At 46.8% G+C, this 18,432-nt stretch overlaps 1 protein-coding gene across 4 annotated transcripts in view; it reads left to right on the top strand.

The window, feature by feature from the left end:
• The window catches only part of mtss1lb (MTSS I-BAR domain containing 2b), a 72,090-nt gene extending 54,320 nt beyond the window's left edge, over positions 1 to 17,770 (top strand). Inside the window, exons 4-15 of one of the 4 annotated variants that reach the window (XM_021585969.3) lie at positions 976 to 1,060; positions 2,762 to 2,853; positions 3,184 to 3,258; positions 5,082 to 5,239; positions 5,714 to 5,821; positions 6,226 to 6,323; positions 9,295 to 9,514; positions 9,808 to 9,882; positions 10,347 to 10,496; positions 11,005 to 11,181; positions 11,606 to 11,771; positions 12,011 to 17,770. In XM_021585969.3, the coding sequence (XP_021441644.3) occupies positions 976 to 1,060; positions 2,762 to 2,853; positions 3,184 to 3,258; positions 5,082 to 5,239; positions 5,714 to 5,821; positions 6,226 to 6,323; positions 9,295 to 9,514; positions 9,808 to 9,882; positions 10,347 to 10,496; positions 11,005 to 11,181; positions 11,606 to 11,771; positions 12,011 to 12,780 (2,174 nt within the window). In that variant the 3' untranslated portion in view covers positions 12,781 to 17,770. The remainder of the gene's footprint in view (positions 1 to 975; positions 1,061 to 2,761; positions 2,854 to 3,183; positions 3,259 to 5,081; positions 5,240 to 5,713; positions 5,822 to 6,225; positions 6,324 to 9,294; positions 9,515 to 9,807; positions 9,883 to 10,346; positions 10,497 to 11,004; positions 11,182 to 11,605; positions 11,772 to 12,010) is intronic. The other 3 variants (XM_021585972.3, XM_090222136.1, XM_021585974.3) reach the window with 3 other exon arrangements.
• Positions 17,771 to 18,432: the final 662 nt, after the last annotated feature.

Raw genomic sequence — 18,432 nt, 5'->3', positions numbered from 1 at the left:
AGCCAACCCCGGGTATAGGGAGAGAGAGGGGTGTGGATAGGGTGGGGTTTGACCAGATAACCCCTTAGCACCAAGATTAGGGAGTAGAGGGTTAAATCCTGTCTGTACGCTGTCCAGAAATCTGGGTGAAATCTGGGTTCAGCTCTCTAACCCTGATGTTAGAGGCTATCAGACTAAGAGATTGCATGTATTAGATACTAGAACTCCAGATGTGACTCTTCCTACTCGCATATTATCTATCATATTGCCTAGTCACTTTACCCCTACAGTATGTACATAGCTACCTCAATCACCTTGTACCTCTGCACATCGACTCGGTACGGGTACTCCCTGTGTATAGCCATGTTATTTTTATTCGTTATTCACTTTCTATTTATTCTCCGTGTCACTATTTCAATTTGTGTTGTCTTTTTAATTCTGCGTTGTTGGAAAAAGACCCGTAAGTTAGCATTTCACTGTTGGTCTACACCTTGTTGTTTACGACGCATGTGACCAGTAAAATGAGATTTGAATTGGAGTGCTTGTTTCTCCACTGGAGTGTATACTCTGAGGCTCTTTCGACGCCAGTAACACCGGTGGTTGCTTGGCTCAGCTTCTTTGGAAGCAAGTGAAGTGGCCCGCTCAGAGTCCGGGATCAGCTTTTTCCAAATGTTCTTCCTGGGCTAAAAATAGCCTGATGTTTATCAGAGTTCCAGGTTACTCACTCACAGTCTCACGCTCACTATACACATACTGTACACTACACTCACACACACTGCGTAGGCCTCTGTCCTTAATATCTTTATTTGGACTAGGGCAGGAGTGTGTATATTACCTCCTGGTTGCTGCTGTCTGTTGGGAGTGAATATTAAACAGACCTCAGTGGGCAGTCTGTTTGGTGGTCTGTCTGGCTTGCCGGTCTGCAGTATACATTACGTTGACTGACTGTTTTCCAGAGTGTTTCCCTAACCTCCTCTGTGTTGTGATCTCTTTCAGGCGCCACCAGAGACATTGGATCAGCTCTTACCAGGATGTGCATGCGGCATCGCAGCATTGAGGCCAAACTGCGCCATTTCACCAAGTAAGTCCCACCCTCTTACACAGGCATCCTCCTATAGGCCTAGCTCTGTCCCTGCTATCACTCCGTTAGTGGGGATTGGTCCCGTGAACTGTCAGTCACTGCTCTGTGTAAAATGTATCTTTGACGATGGTAGCCAACAGTAATGAGTAGTAGCTGTCATCCCATCCATGTTCCTTGGCTGACCTTCTGAAAGTCTGTGGTAAGCTTTGGACAAACTGTGACTCTTGTTTTTGGTTCAGAAGCTACAACCGTATGGAAATGCGAATAGGTGGCAGGTCTAAATGTACATTTATGTTATGTGGCAGACACTCTTATCCAGAGAGACTTACAGGAGCAATTAGGGTTGTGCCTTGCTCAAGGGCACATCGGCAGATTTTTCACCTAGTCGGCTCTGTGATTCGAATCAACAACCTTTTTGATGACTGGCGCAACACTCTTGACCGCTAGGTTACCTGCCGCCCAGACTCTCTTCACGGTGGGAGAGGGAATTCACACGTGTCATCCTCCACTGAGTGAGCTACCGGTCATGGGTTTTCCATGTAAGTCTATCCCAGTGTTTGGGTTGGGTCTGTGGTAATGTGGAAATAGGAGTGCAGAACACTTGTGCGTGTGTGATTTAGACACAAGATCACCTCAGACTGGTTATTCTACACACTATCTAGACTGGAACCCTCTCTCCCTAAAATGTGTGATGCAGACAGGAGACGGAGGGAGGAGAAAACAGAATGTGAGGACAAAAACCCTCCATCTCCCTCCCCTCTCCCCAAATCCCAAGCACCTCATTATAGGACGTCTGTAGACTCTTCTCTCGGACACGTAGACTAAATGAATGGAACCACCAGCAGCAAGCAGCCCGCTCTGTTCTAGACCACACAGTACATCTCAAAGAAAGGAATCCATTATATTATGTCTGCAGTCCCAAATCAGAAGCTATTACCACCATGGTGGTGTCTGTGGTGATGAAGATGATGGTGAGGATGGTGGTGTCTTGTTGGGTGGTGTTTACATTCCTAACAAAGCATTTCTGGGAGCAAAAGTTTCCTGCCCCTGTGGTGGCACATCAACACTGGTCTCCTAACCCGTCTACTTTGCGCCACACTATAAACAGGGCTGAAGTCCACATCAGCACTGTGCTGTCAGTCTGTGATTGGTCGACCTGGGAGGCTGCCGTTTCCACACTCCACCATGGGACTCCCAGCTCATCCTGGAGTGATGGGGGTGTGCAGATGTGTCACATACCAGAAATAGTGAAGTGGGACGAGCCACGAAGGAGAATTTATATAACCGCTTTCCCTTTCTAAAGATCTCATACCTTAGAGCGTATATTTTCCATGGTTTCATAAGAAAACATATCATTTTTAGAATTCATCACGGCAAAGACTCATTTTGTCCATGTGTTCCATGTGATGTGTGCCAGATGAAGCCACATTGTTACATTTTAAATGGATAAGAAAATCATTATAGCCTCCCGAGTGGCGCAGCGGTCTAAGGCAGTGACTCGACCTTCGCCTCATCCCGAGCCCGTTAGGGAGCTGCAGCGATGAGACGATCGTAAATTGGATATTACGAAATTGGGGAGAAAAAGCGGGTAAAAAAAGATACCCCCCCCCCCAAAAAAATAATACAAGTAAATCGTTATTATAACCGTTAATTAACACACCCGTTGTACCTCGCGCTTCCTCTTTCCCTCTGTCCTCCCAGTGCTCTGATGGAGAGCTTGATCACTCCTCTCCAGGACAGGATTGAGGATTGGAAGAAGACCGCCAACCAGCTGGACAAGGACCATGCCAAAGGTGAATAATAATATTATTGGATTGGATTGATATGGCGCCTTTCTACTCAAAGCGCTTTACATAGTAAGTGGGGAAACTCATGTGGCACCCAACCTGGGTGATGCACGGTAACCATTGTTGTGCCAGAGCGCTCACTGCACATCAGCGAGCATGGTGGAGAGGTGAGGAGTGTTGTATGGCAAGTAGGAATGAGGGGGGGATGACTAGGTGGCCATGATGAAAACATCATGATGGAGGTGGGACACAGGCAGGGTACCTCTGGCCAATCATATTCACCTCTGTCTCCGCTGTCCAAAGTGGATGACATTCTGTCCCCTCTCTCTCCTCCAGAGTACAAGAGATCTCGTCATGAGATCAAGAAGAAGTCCTCAGACACCATGAAACTGCAGAAGAAGGCCCGGAAAGGTAGGCTGCTCCTCTTCTCTCTCTCTCCAACTGACAGCTAGCATGGCTGAACACTCCAAACTGCCCTCTCCGGCGATCCAGCGCTCTATCACAGCAGGTTGTGCATTTTGTTTGGGCTCGATAACTATAGGTTAACCCGGACATTCTCTGTTATGTAACGGTCTCAGCTGTGTCTTCCCTTCAGCATGACATTACAGTAGTACTAGTAGTAGTGCTGAAAATGTCAAGGTCAAATTCTCAAGGTGAGATCCTTTGCCAAGGCATTCTGACTATATCAGTGTTTTTTTTGTGTTTTTTAAGCATTTGACATAGCTGACGTGTGTTTGCAGATTGTTGACGATTACAGTTTGGTCTTTTAAAAGGGCCATCGCCTCAAATCACTACAGAGAGGGGGTGAAATGAGGGAAGCCGCAGTGAGGGAGGGAGAACATAGCTCCACTCCATGTTAGTGAAGACTGAGGTTATAGAGCAACACTCTCCCCTGGTGGTCAGGATGATAATGACACGCCTTCCCTCATTCGCGATATAACAGTTCACTCTGATCCAGCAGCCAATAAATACTGTTGTCTATTTAAGGCTGTTTCTAGACAGTTGCCAGGCAGATGCAAGAATCTAAAATGATGAACTAAGGTGTATTTAATCTGAAAACCGATGTTTGGGTCGAATTGGTTTTGATTTGGCTGCAACAGTGTTTTTGCTCTAATCGTGCCCACTTTGGCTGTGAACTGAGCTGTGGTGGCTTCCTTGTACTAACCCTAACGATGAGCTCAATGATCTCTGCTCTCTCTCCTTTACCCCTGTCACCCCTCTGACCCTCTATATGTCCCCCAAATTCCTCCTCTCATCCATCTTTGTTGTCCCTTCCTCCTTTTTCTCTCCCCTCCTCTCTCCCTCTCTGTCTGTGGTTGATTTCCTTTCCGTTCTGTAGAAATCCAGGGTAAGTATGTGGTTCTCGTCCCACAACACTGCTATGCTACAGCTTCTTCTTTACATGTATTCTGTGTAGAGGGGCTTCCCATGACCAAAAAAAGGACTATTGGGAGACAGTAAATGGCTACGTGGTTTACATCACTATAATGCATTTGGCCTGACACACTCATCTTCAGGTAGTTTGGCCTGCTAGCTGCAACCTTTTAAACGTCTTCTTTCTGATCCCTCTGGAAAGCTGCCCTGTGATATTTGTGACTCCTGCATGACTTGTTGTTCTAAAGCTCTTTCTGCTTTCTGCTCACAGCACTGGTTGCTGTTGACTAAGACCCCCCTCCCCCCCCACCCCCCCTCCTTGCTTCTCTACCATGGTCATCTCTGACACTACTCCCTGCTGCATGACTTAACATAACAAGACATTTTGAAGACACTTTAATTTGTTCATTTTTTTTTCATTATTTGGTTTATCTCATGTAGATACTGTACCAGTGTAGTATTTGTAGATCATTCTGTCCTGTGTCCATGGTGTCTGTTATTGGCTTGGGGGACCGAGAAGGGAGGGATGGGAGGAGGGGAGGGATGGGAGGAGCGGAGGGGCGACATTTTGTCCCTTCAAGCCCAGACACACCACACATTTTCTAATCTTTTCTTTCTCTCCTTCTCCTCTCTCTTGTGTGTCACACTTTGGTTTTTCCTTGTGACCTCTCTGTTACCCTCTTCTCCTGCTTTTGTCCTTCTACCATCCCCTGTCCTCTTCCTCATCCCGCTCCCTGCATTCTCTCTCCATTCCCAATCCCCGCCACTCCCTGTATACTATGTCCCTGCCCTCTGTTTCCCTTTCCCTGCTCCTTGTTCCTGTCACCCTGTCCCCTGTGCTCTTCCTCCTGGCTTCCCAGGCCGAGGGGACCTGCAGCCCCAGCTGGATAGTGCCATGCATGATGTGAATGACATGTACCTGCTGATGGAGGAGACAGAGAAGCAGGCGGTGCGCCGCGCTCTGGTGGAGGAGAGGGGACGCTTCTGCACCTTCATCGGCTTCCTGCAGCCTGTGGTGGTAAGACTGGAGGAGGGGAAGCAGGGGCTGTATGGGGAGGGGAAACACCAGGGAGCTGGGGTGAGACATAGGACCAATCCCTAAACGTCCCGTCATCCCTACGCTTTATGCACTTGTGGAGATCTGAGAGGTTTTGATTGGTGCAAGCAATATGGTAAAACTTCCATCGAGCCTATCAGAGGGTGAGGTGGAGCTAATACTAGGTTGCTCATACCAATCAAATCCTATCATGTGTTTAGGGGACGATTTGGGATTGAGCCAGAGTGAAGATGAAACGGGAGGAGGGGAGACTTGTCAGGGGCTGAAACCTAACTTGGGGGGAGAAAAGTCAATAAGCGACCAGCTAAAATATACTGACATTGCCCTCTAGTGTTGAGTCAAAGCTGAACAGTTGTAGTCATTCACATAAGGCCAGTGCTATTGCCATAAATAATAACACTAACTGACTGAAATGAGTCTCATTGTTTTGATCAGAATGGAGAGATTGCCATGCTGGGAGAGATCACTCACCTCCAGGCCATTATTGATGACCTCACTGTGCTCACCACTGATCCCCACAAACTGCCCCCCGCCAGCGAGCAGGTGCCGACACTCTCTTCTAAGATATATTTGTATTGTTTTTAGTCTAGTATTTTAGTCTAATGCACCATCTCTCAGTCCCACTGTCTAGACAGAGGTCATGAAATGCTAGGTGGAAGAGTGCTTGTGTGATAGAGTGAAATGTGCCATAACAATAATAGCATCATAATGTGTACCAGCAAGCAATATGCTATTAATTTATCTTAATGTGATAAAGATGTCGGTTTGTACAGAGTTTGATTAGTAATGCCTAGGAATTCCTACAGGGGAAGCATGCAGTTTACCAGCTCATGCATTACAACTTAAGCTAATGCTAATGTGTCCATGTGAATCGTTCTCATATTTCCCCCCTTTCAGGGGTATAACACTTATATGGTGCTGACTGGTTTGTCCTCGCTCTCTCCCAGGTGATTAAAGACCTGAAGGGTTCAGACTACAGCTGGTCCTACCAGACCCCTCCCTCCTCCCCCAGCAGTTCTGGCTCCAGGAAGAGCAGCATGTGCAGGTACGAACCAGAGGGAGACAGGACACATGGACTAGAAATACAGACATTTGTATTGACCTTGATTAATTTGATTTGATCAACAAAGGGAGGGGGGGGGTTGTTTTGATCCAAGGTGTGTGGATGATATGTTGTAGGCTATGTGAGTGTGATCATGCAGTATATCTGACAATAAAAGGTGACAGCGAAAGTGTCAGTGAGAGGTGGGGATCAGATATGTGTCGTGTCTTAGTAAAAGAGGCGCCCCTGCATGGCTGCACATGTCTGTCTGTATGAGAGTCTACTGAGTGTCTGTCTGCTGGTCCATGTGTCTGTTGTCCTACTGTGTCCTCTGTCCTCACAGTTTAATCACAGATGGTGCCATATGGCTTGCAACACTCAGAGCACTAAAAAAAAGTATTTTTTTTTCTCTTAGTGGTGAAAATTACAACTTAAAACAGACGTTTGATGATAACGAATAGCACATAACATTTATGTTAGAATGTAGAGTTTTTTTTCAAAATAATCCCTGTTTCCATGTGTGATGAAGTAGGACACTTATTAGGCCTGAAGTGGTGTCTTCTATTCTGAAGAAGTATCTCTCAGGCTTGTCACGATAGTGCTCTGTGTCGCTTGTGTCACTGTCTGGGAGGCCATGTCTTCGGGCATGCCAGCAACCCTGCCCTGTACCCTGTGTGTCTAATCTACCCATGCTTGATTCTCACACGGTCTTAACTTGTCTTTCCATGTTTCCTCTTCCTCTCCCTTCCCAACCCTCTACCTCTAACCCCCCCCCCCCCCCCCCCCCCTCCACCCTCAACATGTCTATCCCCATCCCTGCATGTGTGTGTCTCCCAATCTCTCCACTCCGCATTCACACTTACCCTTGGTGTTCTGTGTGTTTGGCATCTTCACTATTTCCTGTGGTTTAATCACTTCCTATTCCTCTGTATTTGCACGGCCTCTCTCTCTTCCTGTGTGTTTGGCTTCTCCACTCTGTGCTTCCTTCCCCCCTATTCTGGTTGGGTTCCCCTATTTCACTGCTGCTGCTTTCTACTTTCAACTTCAACTTGGAAATGTCCTCATCTTAACCTCTGGCCATCATATAAACTACCAACCATATAAACTACCCGTCCCTCTCATATGAACTCTACCCATCATATAAACTACCAACCATATAAACTACCCGTCCCTCTCATATGAACTCTACCCATCATATAAACTACCAACCATATAAACTACCCGTCCCTCTCATATGAACTCTACCCATCATATAAACTACCAACCATATAAACTACCCGTCCCTCTCATATGAACTCTACCCATCATATAAACTACCCATCATATAAACTACCCGTCCCTCTCATATGAACTCTACCCATCATATAAATTACACGTCTCTCTCATACGAACTCTACCCATCATATAAACTACCCGTCTCTCTCATACGAACTCTACCCATCATATAAACTACCCGTCTCTCTCATATAAACTCTACCCATCATATAAACTACACGTCTCTCTCATACAAACTCTACCCATCATATAAACTACCCGTCTCTCTCATATGAACTCTACCCATCATATAAACTACACGTCTCTCTCATATGAACTCTACCCATCATATAAACTACCCGTCTCTCTCATATGATCTCTACCCATCATATAAACTACCCGTCTCTCTCATATAAACTCTACCATCATATAAACTACCCGTCTCTCTCATATGACCTCTACCCATCATATAAACTACCCATCTCTCTCATATGAACTCTACCCATCATATAAACTACCCGTCTCTCTCATATGAACTCTACCCATCATATAAACTACCCGTCTCTCTCATATGAACTCTACCCATCATATAAACTACCCGTCTCTCTCATATGAACTCTACCCATCATATAAACTACCCGTCCCTCTCATATGAACTCTACCCATCATATAAACTACCCGTCTCTCTCATATGAACTCTACCCGTCATATAAACTACCCATCATATAAACTACCCGTCTCTCTCATATGAACTCTACCCATCATATAAACTACCCGTCCCTCTCATATGAACTCTACCCATCATATAAACTACCCGTCTCTCTCATATGATCTCTACCCATCATATAAACTACCCGTCTCTCTCATATGATCTCTACCCATCATATAAACTACCCGTCTCTCTCATATGAACTCTACCCATCATATAAACTACCCGTCTCTCTCATATGAACTCTACCCTTCATATAAACTACCCGTCTCTCTCATATGAACTCTACCCATCATATAAACTACCCGTCTCTCTCATATGAACTCTACCCTTCATATAAACTACCGTCTCTTTCATATGAACTCTACCCGTCATATAAACTGCACGTCTCTCTCATATGAACTCTACGCATCATATAAACATTCCCGTCTCTCTCATACGAACTCTACCCATCATATAAACATTCCCGTCTCTCTCATATGAACTCTACCCATCATATAAACTACCCGTCTCTCTCATATGAACTCTACCCATCATATAATCTACCCGTCTCTCTCATACGAACTCTACCCATCATATAAACTACCCATCATATAAACTACCCGTCTCTCTCATACGAACTCTACCCATCATATAAACTACCCGTCCCTCTCATATGAACTCTACCCATCATATAAACTACCCGTCCCTCTCATATGAACTCTACCCATCATATAAACTACCCGTCTCTCTCATGAACTCTACCCACTGCTTGCTCTGCTCCTCTGGCCGATACATCACTGTACCTTGCTACCATCAATCTCCCTTCTTTTCCCCTTTCTGTCTCACTTCATCACTCTCTCGCCATATCCATCTCTACACACCATCGTTCAATTTCCTACCTTCTCCACCTCTTTCTTCATAAATGTGGTTTATATCATATCCCCATACCTTAAACACTTCCCTTCACCCTGCCTGACCCTCTTCCCTGCCCCCTCACCACCCTCTCACCCTGGCCCCACCCCCCTGCAGCAGTGTCAACAGCGCCCACAGTAGCGCCTCTCGCTCCTCCGGAGGCTCTCAGACTCACTCACCCAGTTCGTCCTATCGCTACCGCAGCCTGGCCCAGCCGCCACCAGGGAACGCTCACCGCCTCAGCAGCGTCTCCTCCCACGACTCAGGCTTCATATCACAGGACGCCAACGTCTACTCCAAGCCTCCCTCGCCCATGCCCTCTGACATCACCAGCCAGGTATGACTGCCATCACAGATATGTATGGTGTGACTGCCGTCACGGATGTGTATGGTGTGACTGCCGTCACGGATGTGTATGGTGTGACTGCCGTCACGGATGTGTATGGTGTGACTGCCGTCACGGATGTGTATGGTGTGACTGCCGTCACGGATGTGTATGGTGTGACTGCCGTCGCTGCAGTGCTGAAACGTAGCTCCGCCCCCTCCTTGGTTTTATTTCCTCCACTCTTCTGCCTGATGTCTCTTGGTTTTGCATTCATTCTCCTTCTCGACCTCTCTTCCTTTCTGCAGAAGTCATCAAGCTCCGCATCCTCCGAGGCATCCGAGACCTGCCAGTCAGTCAGTGAGTGCAGCTCTCCCACAACGGTCAGTACAACAGCTCCCTCGCTCTCCTGTCCTAATGTGTGGATCTCCCGTTTCTTTCAGTCTGTCACACGATTAACTGACTTTGAATCAGAATGTGAATACACTATAGCCGTGCTCTGTAATGTTGTGCCGTATACGGTGTATGAGAGAAGCTGGTAAAACTGACCAGCTGGATTCTCTCCCTAAGTGTGTGTACTTCATCAGCCCAGGGGAACTTGTGGTCATCTGCTCTGTCACCGCTGATTTCTTGTCTTTGCCCTCTTCTGCTACTCATACACTTTGTGTGTGTTTGGGACTGCAGATACACGTACTTGCGTGCATGCACCTGTGTGCGTGTGTTTGTGTGTGTATGTATGTATGTATGTACGGTATGACCCAGAGGTCACATCACAAAGGCTCCTCCCATAAGCCTTTGGCATTGATGGACGCTCTGACGATCACGATCTTGTCTCTCCGTTCCGCAGTTTGGCTCGTCCTTCGCTACCTTCCGTCCTGCTCTCTCTCACACTGGCTCCATCAGGCCTCTCTCTGTCATACTTCCTGCGTCCCCACCCTATAACTGCTCCCCTGGATCCAACACTACCTCTCCCACATCAAAGGTTCCTTGCTGGAAGGTTTGTTTTCATCTGCACACTTTACTTTGCAATTTTTGGTTATTTATTTTTTTGGTTTGTGTTTTAATTTGTGCTTCTTGAGTTAACGCTTATTCACCAAGTTTTTCTTTTCATTTCACCATCTGCTTAACTCATTCATGACTTCATTACTTTGCTCCCTAACCTGTGTGCCTTTTGTGTTGTCGTTGGCCAACAGTCTCACCCCCTGGTGTCAAATCTCCTGTGTGGTGATTTGCTAAACTGAGCAGGCCATGGGTGGAACCCATTTCACCTTTCGAAGTCTCAGAAACTCAAAAGGCTTCAAACCAATAAACCCACTCATCAACTTGGCCCAATACCAAACACTCACTCGCACACAATGAGGAATCCCCCCCCCCCCCCCCCCCCCCCCACACACTGTACCCAGATGAAAGGCGTCAGACTGCTGGATAGTGAACGGGTCTCTCTCATTAGAGAGTTCACTCTGTTGCTTTTCACTGCTTCTTATTAACCACCCCCACCTCTTCAGGATTGGTCCAAGGCAGGTTCTTATGAGCAGCCATTGGCTGCCACGCTTCAGCGGCGGAAGGAGCCCCTGGATAGGCTGAGGGAGAGCGAGGTATCCCCGGGCTCCCAGGGATATGCTGGTGCTCACCCAGACGATGTCCAGAGGCCCCGAATGACCCCCGCCACCATCGCTGCCAAGGTAACAGAGATTTACCTCACAATGGTGTGAATACAAGACACATTCAGCTATATCACAACTGTTGTATTTTAACCCCAAATTGGATTTTGGTGGTTGTAGTCTGTCCGTTGTGCTTGGTAGTGGTCCCGTGCTCCTACCGTATGATGTGTTTTCTAAGGCAATTGATTGCGATACAGTTAGATCCTAGATTGCAATACGATTCTGGAAACCTTGAACTTTTCATCCTAATCATGCGTTAGTCCCGTGTTAGTCCACTAGCCACGTGTAGCTCAGTTGATAGAGCATGAAGCTTTCAGAGGAAGGGTTGTGCGTTCAATTCCTATGAGGGACCTGTACGAAGAAAAGTGCTCTGATGTACGCACTCTGTAAGTTGCTCTGGATAAGAGCATCTGCTAAATGACAATGCGTTGTTGCTTCCTCCCAGCACGGCGAAGAGGTGTCTCCAGCAGCCAGTGACCTGGCCATGGTCCTGACCCGTGGTCTCAGCATGGAGCAGCAGAAGAGTAACAGGGACTCCCTGCAGTACTCTAGTGGCTACAGCACCCAGACCACCACGCCCTCCTGCTCCGAGGACACTATCCCCTCTCAGGGTACCACTCTGACACGTACACTCCTTCTCTCGTATAGTAAACACCAATACATACAGAAGTCAACCTCACTTACATTAACCAACAGAGAATGCACTCACTGTCCTCTCTCAAGGTAACAGACATGTACTATACCCACTCACAACTTAAAGAGTACACACATCCCTTTACTTGGTAGCTCTCCACCGAGATGCAACACTGAATAGCACACCACATCCCTCCTGTCTTTCTCTCTCCCCCAGGGTCGGATTATGACTGCTACTCTGTGAATGGAGATGCCGAAGGTGAGGCGTCAACTGACTTTGACAAGTCCTCCACCATCCCCCGCCACAGCAACATCGGCCAGAACTACCGCCGCATGATCCAGACCAAGAGGCCGGCCAGCACAGCTGGTCTGCCCAGTGGGGCCCAGGGCGGAGTGCCTGGAGGGGGCATTGGGACCCCTGGGACTGCCACCATCCGCCGAACCCCATCCACCAAGCCGGGTGTGAGGCGCACCCTGTCCAACGCGGGCCCCATCCCTATCCGCCCCCCCATAGTGCCAGTGAAGACACCCACGGTGCCTGATGCTCCTGGGGGGTACCCCGGGCCTCCGGTACGTGTAGGCAGTGAGGAGTGCGTGTTCTACGTGGCGGATGACTCCTCCCCCAACACGTTGGAGTATGTGAAGGCCTCTCCCAAGCGTCTGAGCCTGCCCAACACAGCGTGGGGGTCTGGGGGAGCGATGGAGATGAGTGTGTATGTCCAGCACGGCTCTGAGGAGGACCAGATGATAGCCGCTAACCGCCACAGCCTGGTGGAGAAGATAGGAGAGCTGGTGGCCAGTGCCCATGCCCTTGGGGAGGGACAGTTCCCCTTCCCCAACCTTCCTGATGACCCCCCACCTGGCCCGGCCCCCCAGCACGACCCCCAAGCCACCGGGTCAGGCACCGACGTGCTGGTGTCCATCCGCAGGGGTGTGCGGCTCCGCAAGACCGTCTCCAACGACAGGTCAGCGCCCAGGATTTTGTGATGGTCCGGAGCGGAGGTAGCGCAGCCTGCACCCACCGTGGTGCCCCAACCACTACATACAGTACTGACTCTGTAGTAAAGAAGTGAATATGACAACAGAAGATTACAAAAAAACTAGTTTTAATTAGACGTAAATGATAAATAACAATAATAATGCTGATAATGAAAAAGTAAACGATGAATAATAATGACAGGCTCTGGCCACTATAACTCTGTCGTGTCTGGGCGCATGTTTGTTTAATTAGCACCACCATCACCATGGGATCCTCAGACTGTATATAGAGAGACTGTCTGGACTGACTGCCGAGAGAGAGACTGTTTATAGGGACCTGGACTTCCAGCCACCCTCTCCACCTCCTCCCACAACCACCCAACTCCTCACCCAACCTCTTACACCCCCCCCCATTCTAGAGTAAAACAGAGGGAAGCAGGTGGCGGAGAGACAGATGAAAAGTGGGGTCAATAGGGGGTCCCATCTCTCCCTTTAGCTCGGGCCACAAGGCTCTGACAATGCACTGTTAGCTTTAAACCATGGCTAACTGTGTGTGTGTGTGTGTGTGTGTGTGTGTGTAAGAGGTGGGCAGAGTTCTGCTGCAGGTCAGCCGGTTGTATTTGAGGGTGGGGCTTCTCTCCTCTGTGTCGTTTGTTGTTGCCCTCACACGGGGCACACACTGGCTAAATCAATGTCGTTTCCACATCATTTGAATGAAATAATGTTGGACCGACGTGGAATAGATGTTGAATTGACGTCTGTGCCCAGTGGACTGTTTTTATTGTGACATTTGATTTCCTGTTACCACTGTATGAGAAGCTACAAAATGAAGCCAGGCATATATATTTTCTAATTCCAGAGAGAACATGTTAATAAGAAATGGAGCAATAAATGTGTTTTATTTTCTGCTTGCGGAGTGGAGGAGAAACAGAAGCTGTTATCTTAGGTTTAGGTTCTCTTTTTTTAACTTGCAGGCAATCATCAGGCATGCTCAAGTACACATGACAGTGGCTGTCTAACTTTGGCCATTGGCTTTTCTCAAGTCCTGGCCTGATGTGTTACAAAAAAACAGAAAAATCCTAGAAAACTGAAGCACTTTGAAGGTTAGTTTCTAGTGTGACCACTAGGAGTCAGTGTGGTCACGCTATGTGATGAGACAAGGGTGCTGGGGGACTGAGACAGTTGGTTGTCATGCGGTGTGCTGAGTGCGTGCCACAGACCAGTGAGTGAAGCAGTTCAATTGGTGAGAGAATAGGAAGATCGAAAAAGGAAGTGATGAAGAAAGGTGGGAAATGGGAACGGAAGGATACGCCATTGGAGGCATGGTTATGTACAATGGGTCCATGCTGAAAAGGTTGAATTCCAAAAAAAACGGATTTATAATGTAGATCATAACATTTATGTAAAGAGGGGGGATGGTAAGCTGCTGTACTAGTCATCACCTGTTGTGAGTCTCAAACATGAGATCCATAGCTCATGTGAACCATGTGCAGCCTTACTCGGGAGCTGGCTTTGCTAAAGACATTAGAATGAAAGTGACTATAGCCAGGGAGAAACAGTGTGGATAATGTAAGGGGTTGCCAGAAGAAGGCGGATATTTATGTTTACAGAGTTAGCTGGAAGATAGTTGCTGCAGCGGAGAGAGATGGAATGAGCATTTCACTGCCTGTTCATACTGTAAGCCCGAGTCGAGAGTCAGACGCACAGGTGGAAGTCAAGACTAGAAACTGTATGAATATATAGTAACCTTTCATAAAATTATGTTGCCATATTTTTGCAATAATGTTATGCTGTAGTCTTACTTTTGTCAATGAAAAAATAATAATTCCAGAGAACAATGAATCACAGTGATATGGGATCTGAGCAGGCAGAGAGAGCATTATTCTGACCGTTGTACTGTAGGGTAGTGATGAACTTCATGGATGCTTCATGGATGCCCAATGCTCCCTAGCAGTGAATGTTGATGTCCTCACCTTGACGACAATGACCATTACAAGATGTATCTCAATGCTTATTTTGTTAAAAAAAAAATGGTTTATTTATTTTGCTTAAATAGAGCACTGTTTTAGAAATGCCTGTGGCTGTTTTAAAGCGAGGATCTGCTTTGAGAAGATGAGAGAAACACCTGGTATTGTAGAATATCGCTCATCTGCTGGAGTGCTGAAATGGTACTTCCGCAAGGGGCTCTGTAAGAGGGTGGGTGTGACGCGGGGTGGCGGAGGAAGGGGAGAGACCAGCAGTCTGGTGGGCGTGACCCAGGGTGGATGTGACCTCCCGTGGCACAGTGCATTCTCGACCAGAGGATGCTCATCCAGAGAATGTCTGCAAAGCACAGGTCAGAACGATGTATATTTATATATACATATATACATACATATACTGTTTAAGAAGTTGGACACTAATTGTACAGGTCAAATTGCTAGAATAAAAAAAAAAAAAGTTTAACTCACTTTACATTACTGAAGAAATGTTTGTCTTTTTAACTGTGTAGACTTAACTCTGGCAATTATTCTGTTCCAATTTCTTGTCATGCTTGAATTACTCTGCTTCATTCTGATTGTGTGTGATGCTCCTTACCGTTCCCGAGACCCCAACTATGTAACCATCACTTCTATCAGCATTAGAGCGAGAGAAAGACAGGATGTGGCACAGAGACAGACAGACAGACCGAGTGAGACTGGGCCATTTGCTAGTGTGTGTTAGACTGAGAGGACCCCTACAGGGGAACTACAGGGATGTCAGTCTTGGTTGTCTCTCTGCCTGGGATGAGGTGACACTCTCCAAGACCCCATGGTGGATGACTAGCAGTCACCTCACTCCCTCACACCCCCACAGCTGGGCTGTCTCTGGATATGTGAAGGCCTCTCCCTCTTTCCTCACTATCACTTGCTTCTCGCCATCCTCCCACTGGGCAGAGATGTCAGTTTAACGTCTAGTTTCGATTTACATTTGGTTGAGTTGTCATCTAACAATAATTCAACATTAAATCAATAAAAAAAATAATGTTAAAAGTTGGGTGCGAAAAAGACGGATGCCCTGGCGTTGATGACTTTTTAAACATCCAATTAGTTTTCCAAGTTGATTCAACGTCAACGCAGTTTTTTGGGGGTTGGAATGACGTGGAAACAACGTTGATTTAACCAGATTTTGCCCAGTGGGCTACCCCCACTTATACTCTCAATAAATGAACGTGTTTCTTTTTAACCTCTTATCCACCACAACCCCAACTCCTACTAGCAGCTCACTCCATAGCTTTCCTCAGCATCAGCTCTTAAGCCAGAGCCAAGCCCAAACTCCCAACAGGACTTTGACTGAAACACTTTCCCGCTGGGTGCTAATGCAAGGACAGGGAATAACTGTGTCGTCACAATAAAATGCTAGTTTCACATTAGAAGAACAACACTTCCATGAGAACATGATATGATGTCTCATGCTGGCTGGATTATAGCTAATGAAATCATTTAAATTAAACCTTAGCTTCACTCTAAGTGAGTGTTAATTTGCGATAAGTGCCCATGTGACTTCTCTCTCTCAAATCGGGTGAGTTGTTTGTCTGTGTATCTTGCTGCGCTTACCACGGGTGGTGTGTCCATAGTGTTAGCGCGGTCGTGAGGGGAATGGAGCAAATGGGTTGATGGGAGTGTTTTAGCATAATACACTTTTCTCTTCATGTCGAGTGAGGTTTGCACAGTGCTGTGTAGAGATGTATTTTTCACTTCCGTGTCTCTGCAATACAGCCTCGGTCGCAAATTACACATATTTAAATAGCTTTTTGCATACTTATGCAGATCACTTTCACAATTTCAATAATAGAGAAAATGTGCTTTCATTGCCTTGTGAGTTTCACTGTGTGTGATTTAATACTCCCCCTGCTAAGCTATATAGAAATAACAATGGAACTCATTCATAATGTAGGATACTGGGTATGTAACAGGATCTCATTGGGTCTCCATGATGCTTTGCCTAACACAGGTCAACCTGTCCTCCCCTCTTAATCCTGGATAAGAGCTTGGTTAATCAGCCTTATTACTCTAATAACATTAGAAAGTGGATGACTGTATGCCTTTATAGTCAAGGCTGGTGTCAGTGTCCGACCAGTGCGCACAGCCGTACTGTGACCTTGCAAATCACTTTATGCCGTTGTAAAGTAGCCAAACAGCCCAAGCCCCTCTTCCTTTAACTAGCTTATAATTCATATGTTCGAGCATATGTCAGGGCAAAGATTGAATCAAGCTGGGTAGCTGTGGGGTGTAGGTCATGTATGGAGGTTATACTGTACGTGGTCTAGGAGTAGTGTGTTTACATTGTCTACAGGTGTTGCGTTGGTGTGTCTTCGTGCTCGTGAAGTCTGCCCCGACGTATGTTGAGGATCTCTGACACTGATGGAGAAACAGACTGCCTCGACACAAGGTGGCTACACGCCCACTCTCCCACCCACACACAGCCTGTCCCCGTCTATTTAAAAAGACCAACAAAGTCACCCCACAACGATGTCACCATCCGTTAACTCAACGCTGTCAGCTCCTGAGATGTAGTCAGGCAGGGAGGTGACGACTCGCGTTTCCAGGTGCCATGGTAACAGAACTGAATGTCTTATCACTTGTGGATTCTCTGTGGTTTCTTCTCTCTTCCTCTTCCCAAAGCCCAATCCAATATTAAAGCTAAACCAATGCATCTATGAACATGACCCTTGCCACAGTTTTTATGAAGTCATTATTTTCATTACGGTATTGTGAAGAGAGATGTGCGCATATGTTTTTTTTTGTACAAAACCCCCTCCAATGGAGTCACGTAACGCTACAGGTGCTGTTTTCTGTCTTCTAATTTCTCTCCTCTTCTCTAATTTATTGTGCCCTTTTCTCCAAGGCTGTTTTGCCTCTTTCGCTGATAAGTTTTTCTTTTTGTATTATGAATCCTTTCAATTTGGTTTAGTCACTGCTAATGTAACAAAACGCACTGTGATGATTCCAGTATTAATAAAATATGTACTTAAACTGTGCACGAGTTTGAGAGCCGAGTCCTTCATTTGGCATTTAAAAATGTGTTTTAGCGGAATAAACAGCTCTCACTGTTAGAGGTTGAGAGTTGATAGGTAGAGCCAAGCCTTTGTTCCGTGTTTGGTCGACAGGGGGCGCCAGAGTTCTGCTAGGACTAACACTGAGGATGCTTTAGAACTCAGCAAGACAGATTCTGATTCCAGGAGGGGGATGTGTCGGTAGCGCCAATTGATGCGTGTATGTCACCCAAAACTTCAATTAAGTTCAGCAGTAAGTCTAGCCTCCTGTGCCAACACGATGCTCAGTGTAGCTTGAAATAACAGAATGACCAGAGGGACAGAATACTGAAGTGTTGGTCTGTCTGGTTTATTTGGTATATATGTCACCCCAGTGTTACTGCTAGGAGATCATGCAGAAGCTCATCACCAGCAGCATACCACCCTGCATACCACTGCTGGCTTGCTTCTGAAGCTAAGCAAGGTTGGTCCTGGTCAGACCCTGGATGGGAGACTAGATGCTGCTGGAAGTGGTATTGGAGGGCCAGTAGGGGGCACTCTTTCCTCTGGTCTAAAAAAAAGTTGTAAAAAAAGCCCCAGGGCAGTGATTAGGGACACTGCTCTGTGTAGGGTGCCATCTTTCGGATGGGACGTTAAACGGGTGTCCT

The sequence above is a fragment of the Oncorhynchus mykiss genome, chromosome 26 (assembly GCF_057628025.1).
Source record: "Oncorhynchus mykiss isolate SJ-2025 chromosome 26, ASM5762802v1, whole genome shotgun sequence".
Taxonomy (NCBI): Eukaryota; Metazoa; Chordata; class Actinopteri; order Salmoniformes; family Salmonidae; genus Oncorhynchus; species Oncorhynchus mykiss.
Note: the sequence above shows the minus strand (reverse complement) of the source record. Positions and strands in the feature narration are given on the sequence as shown.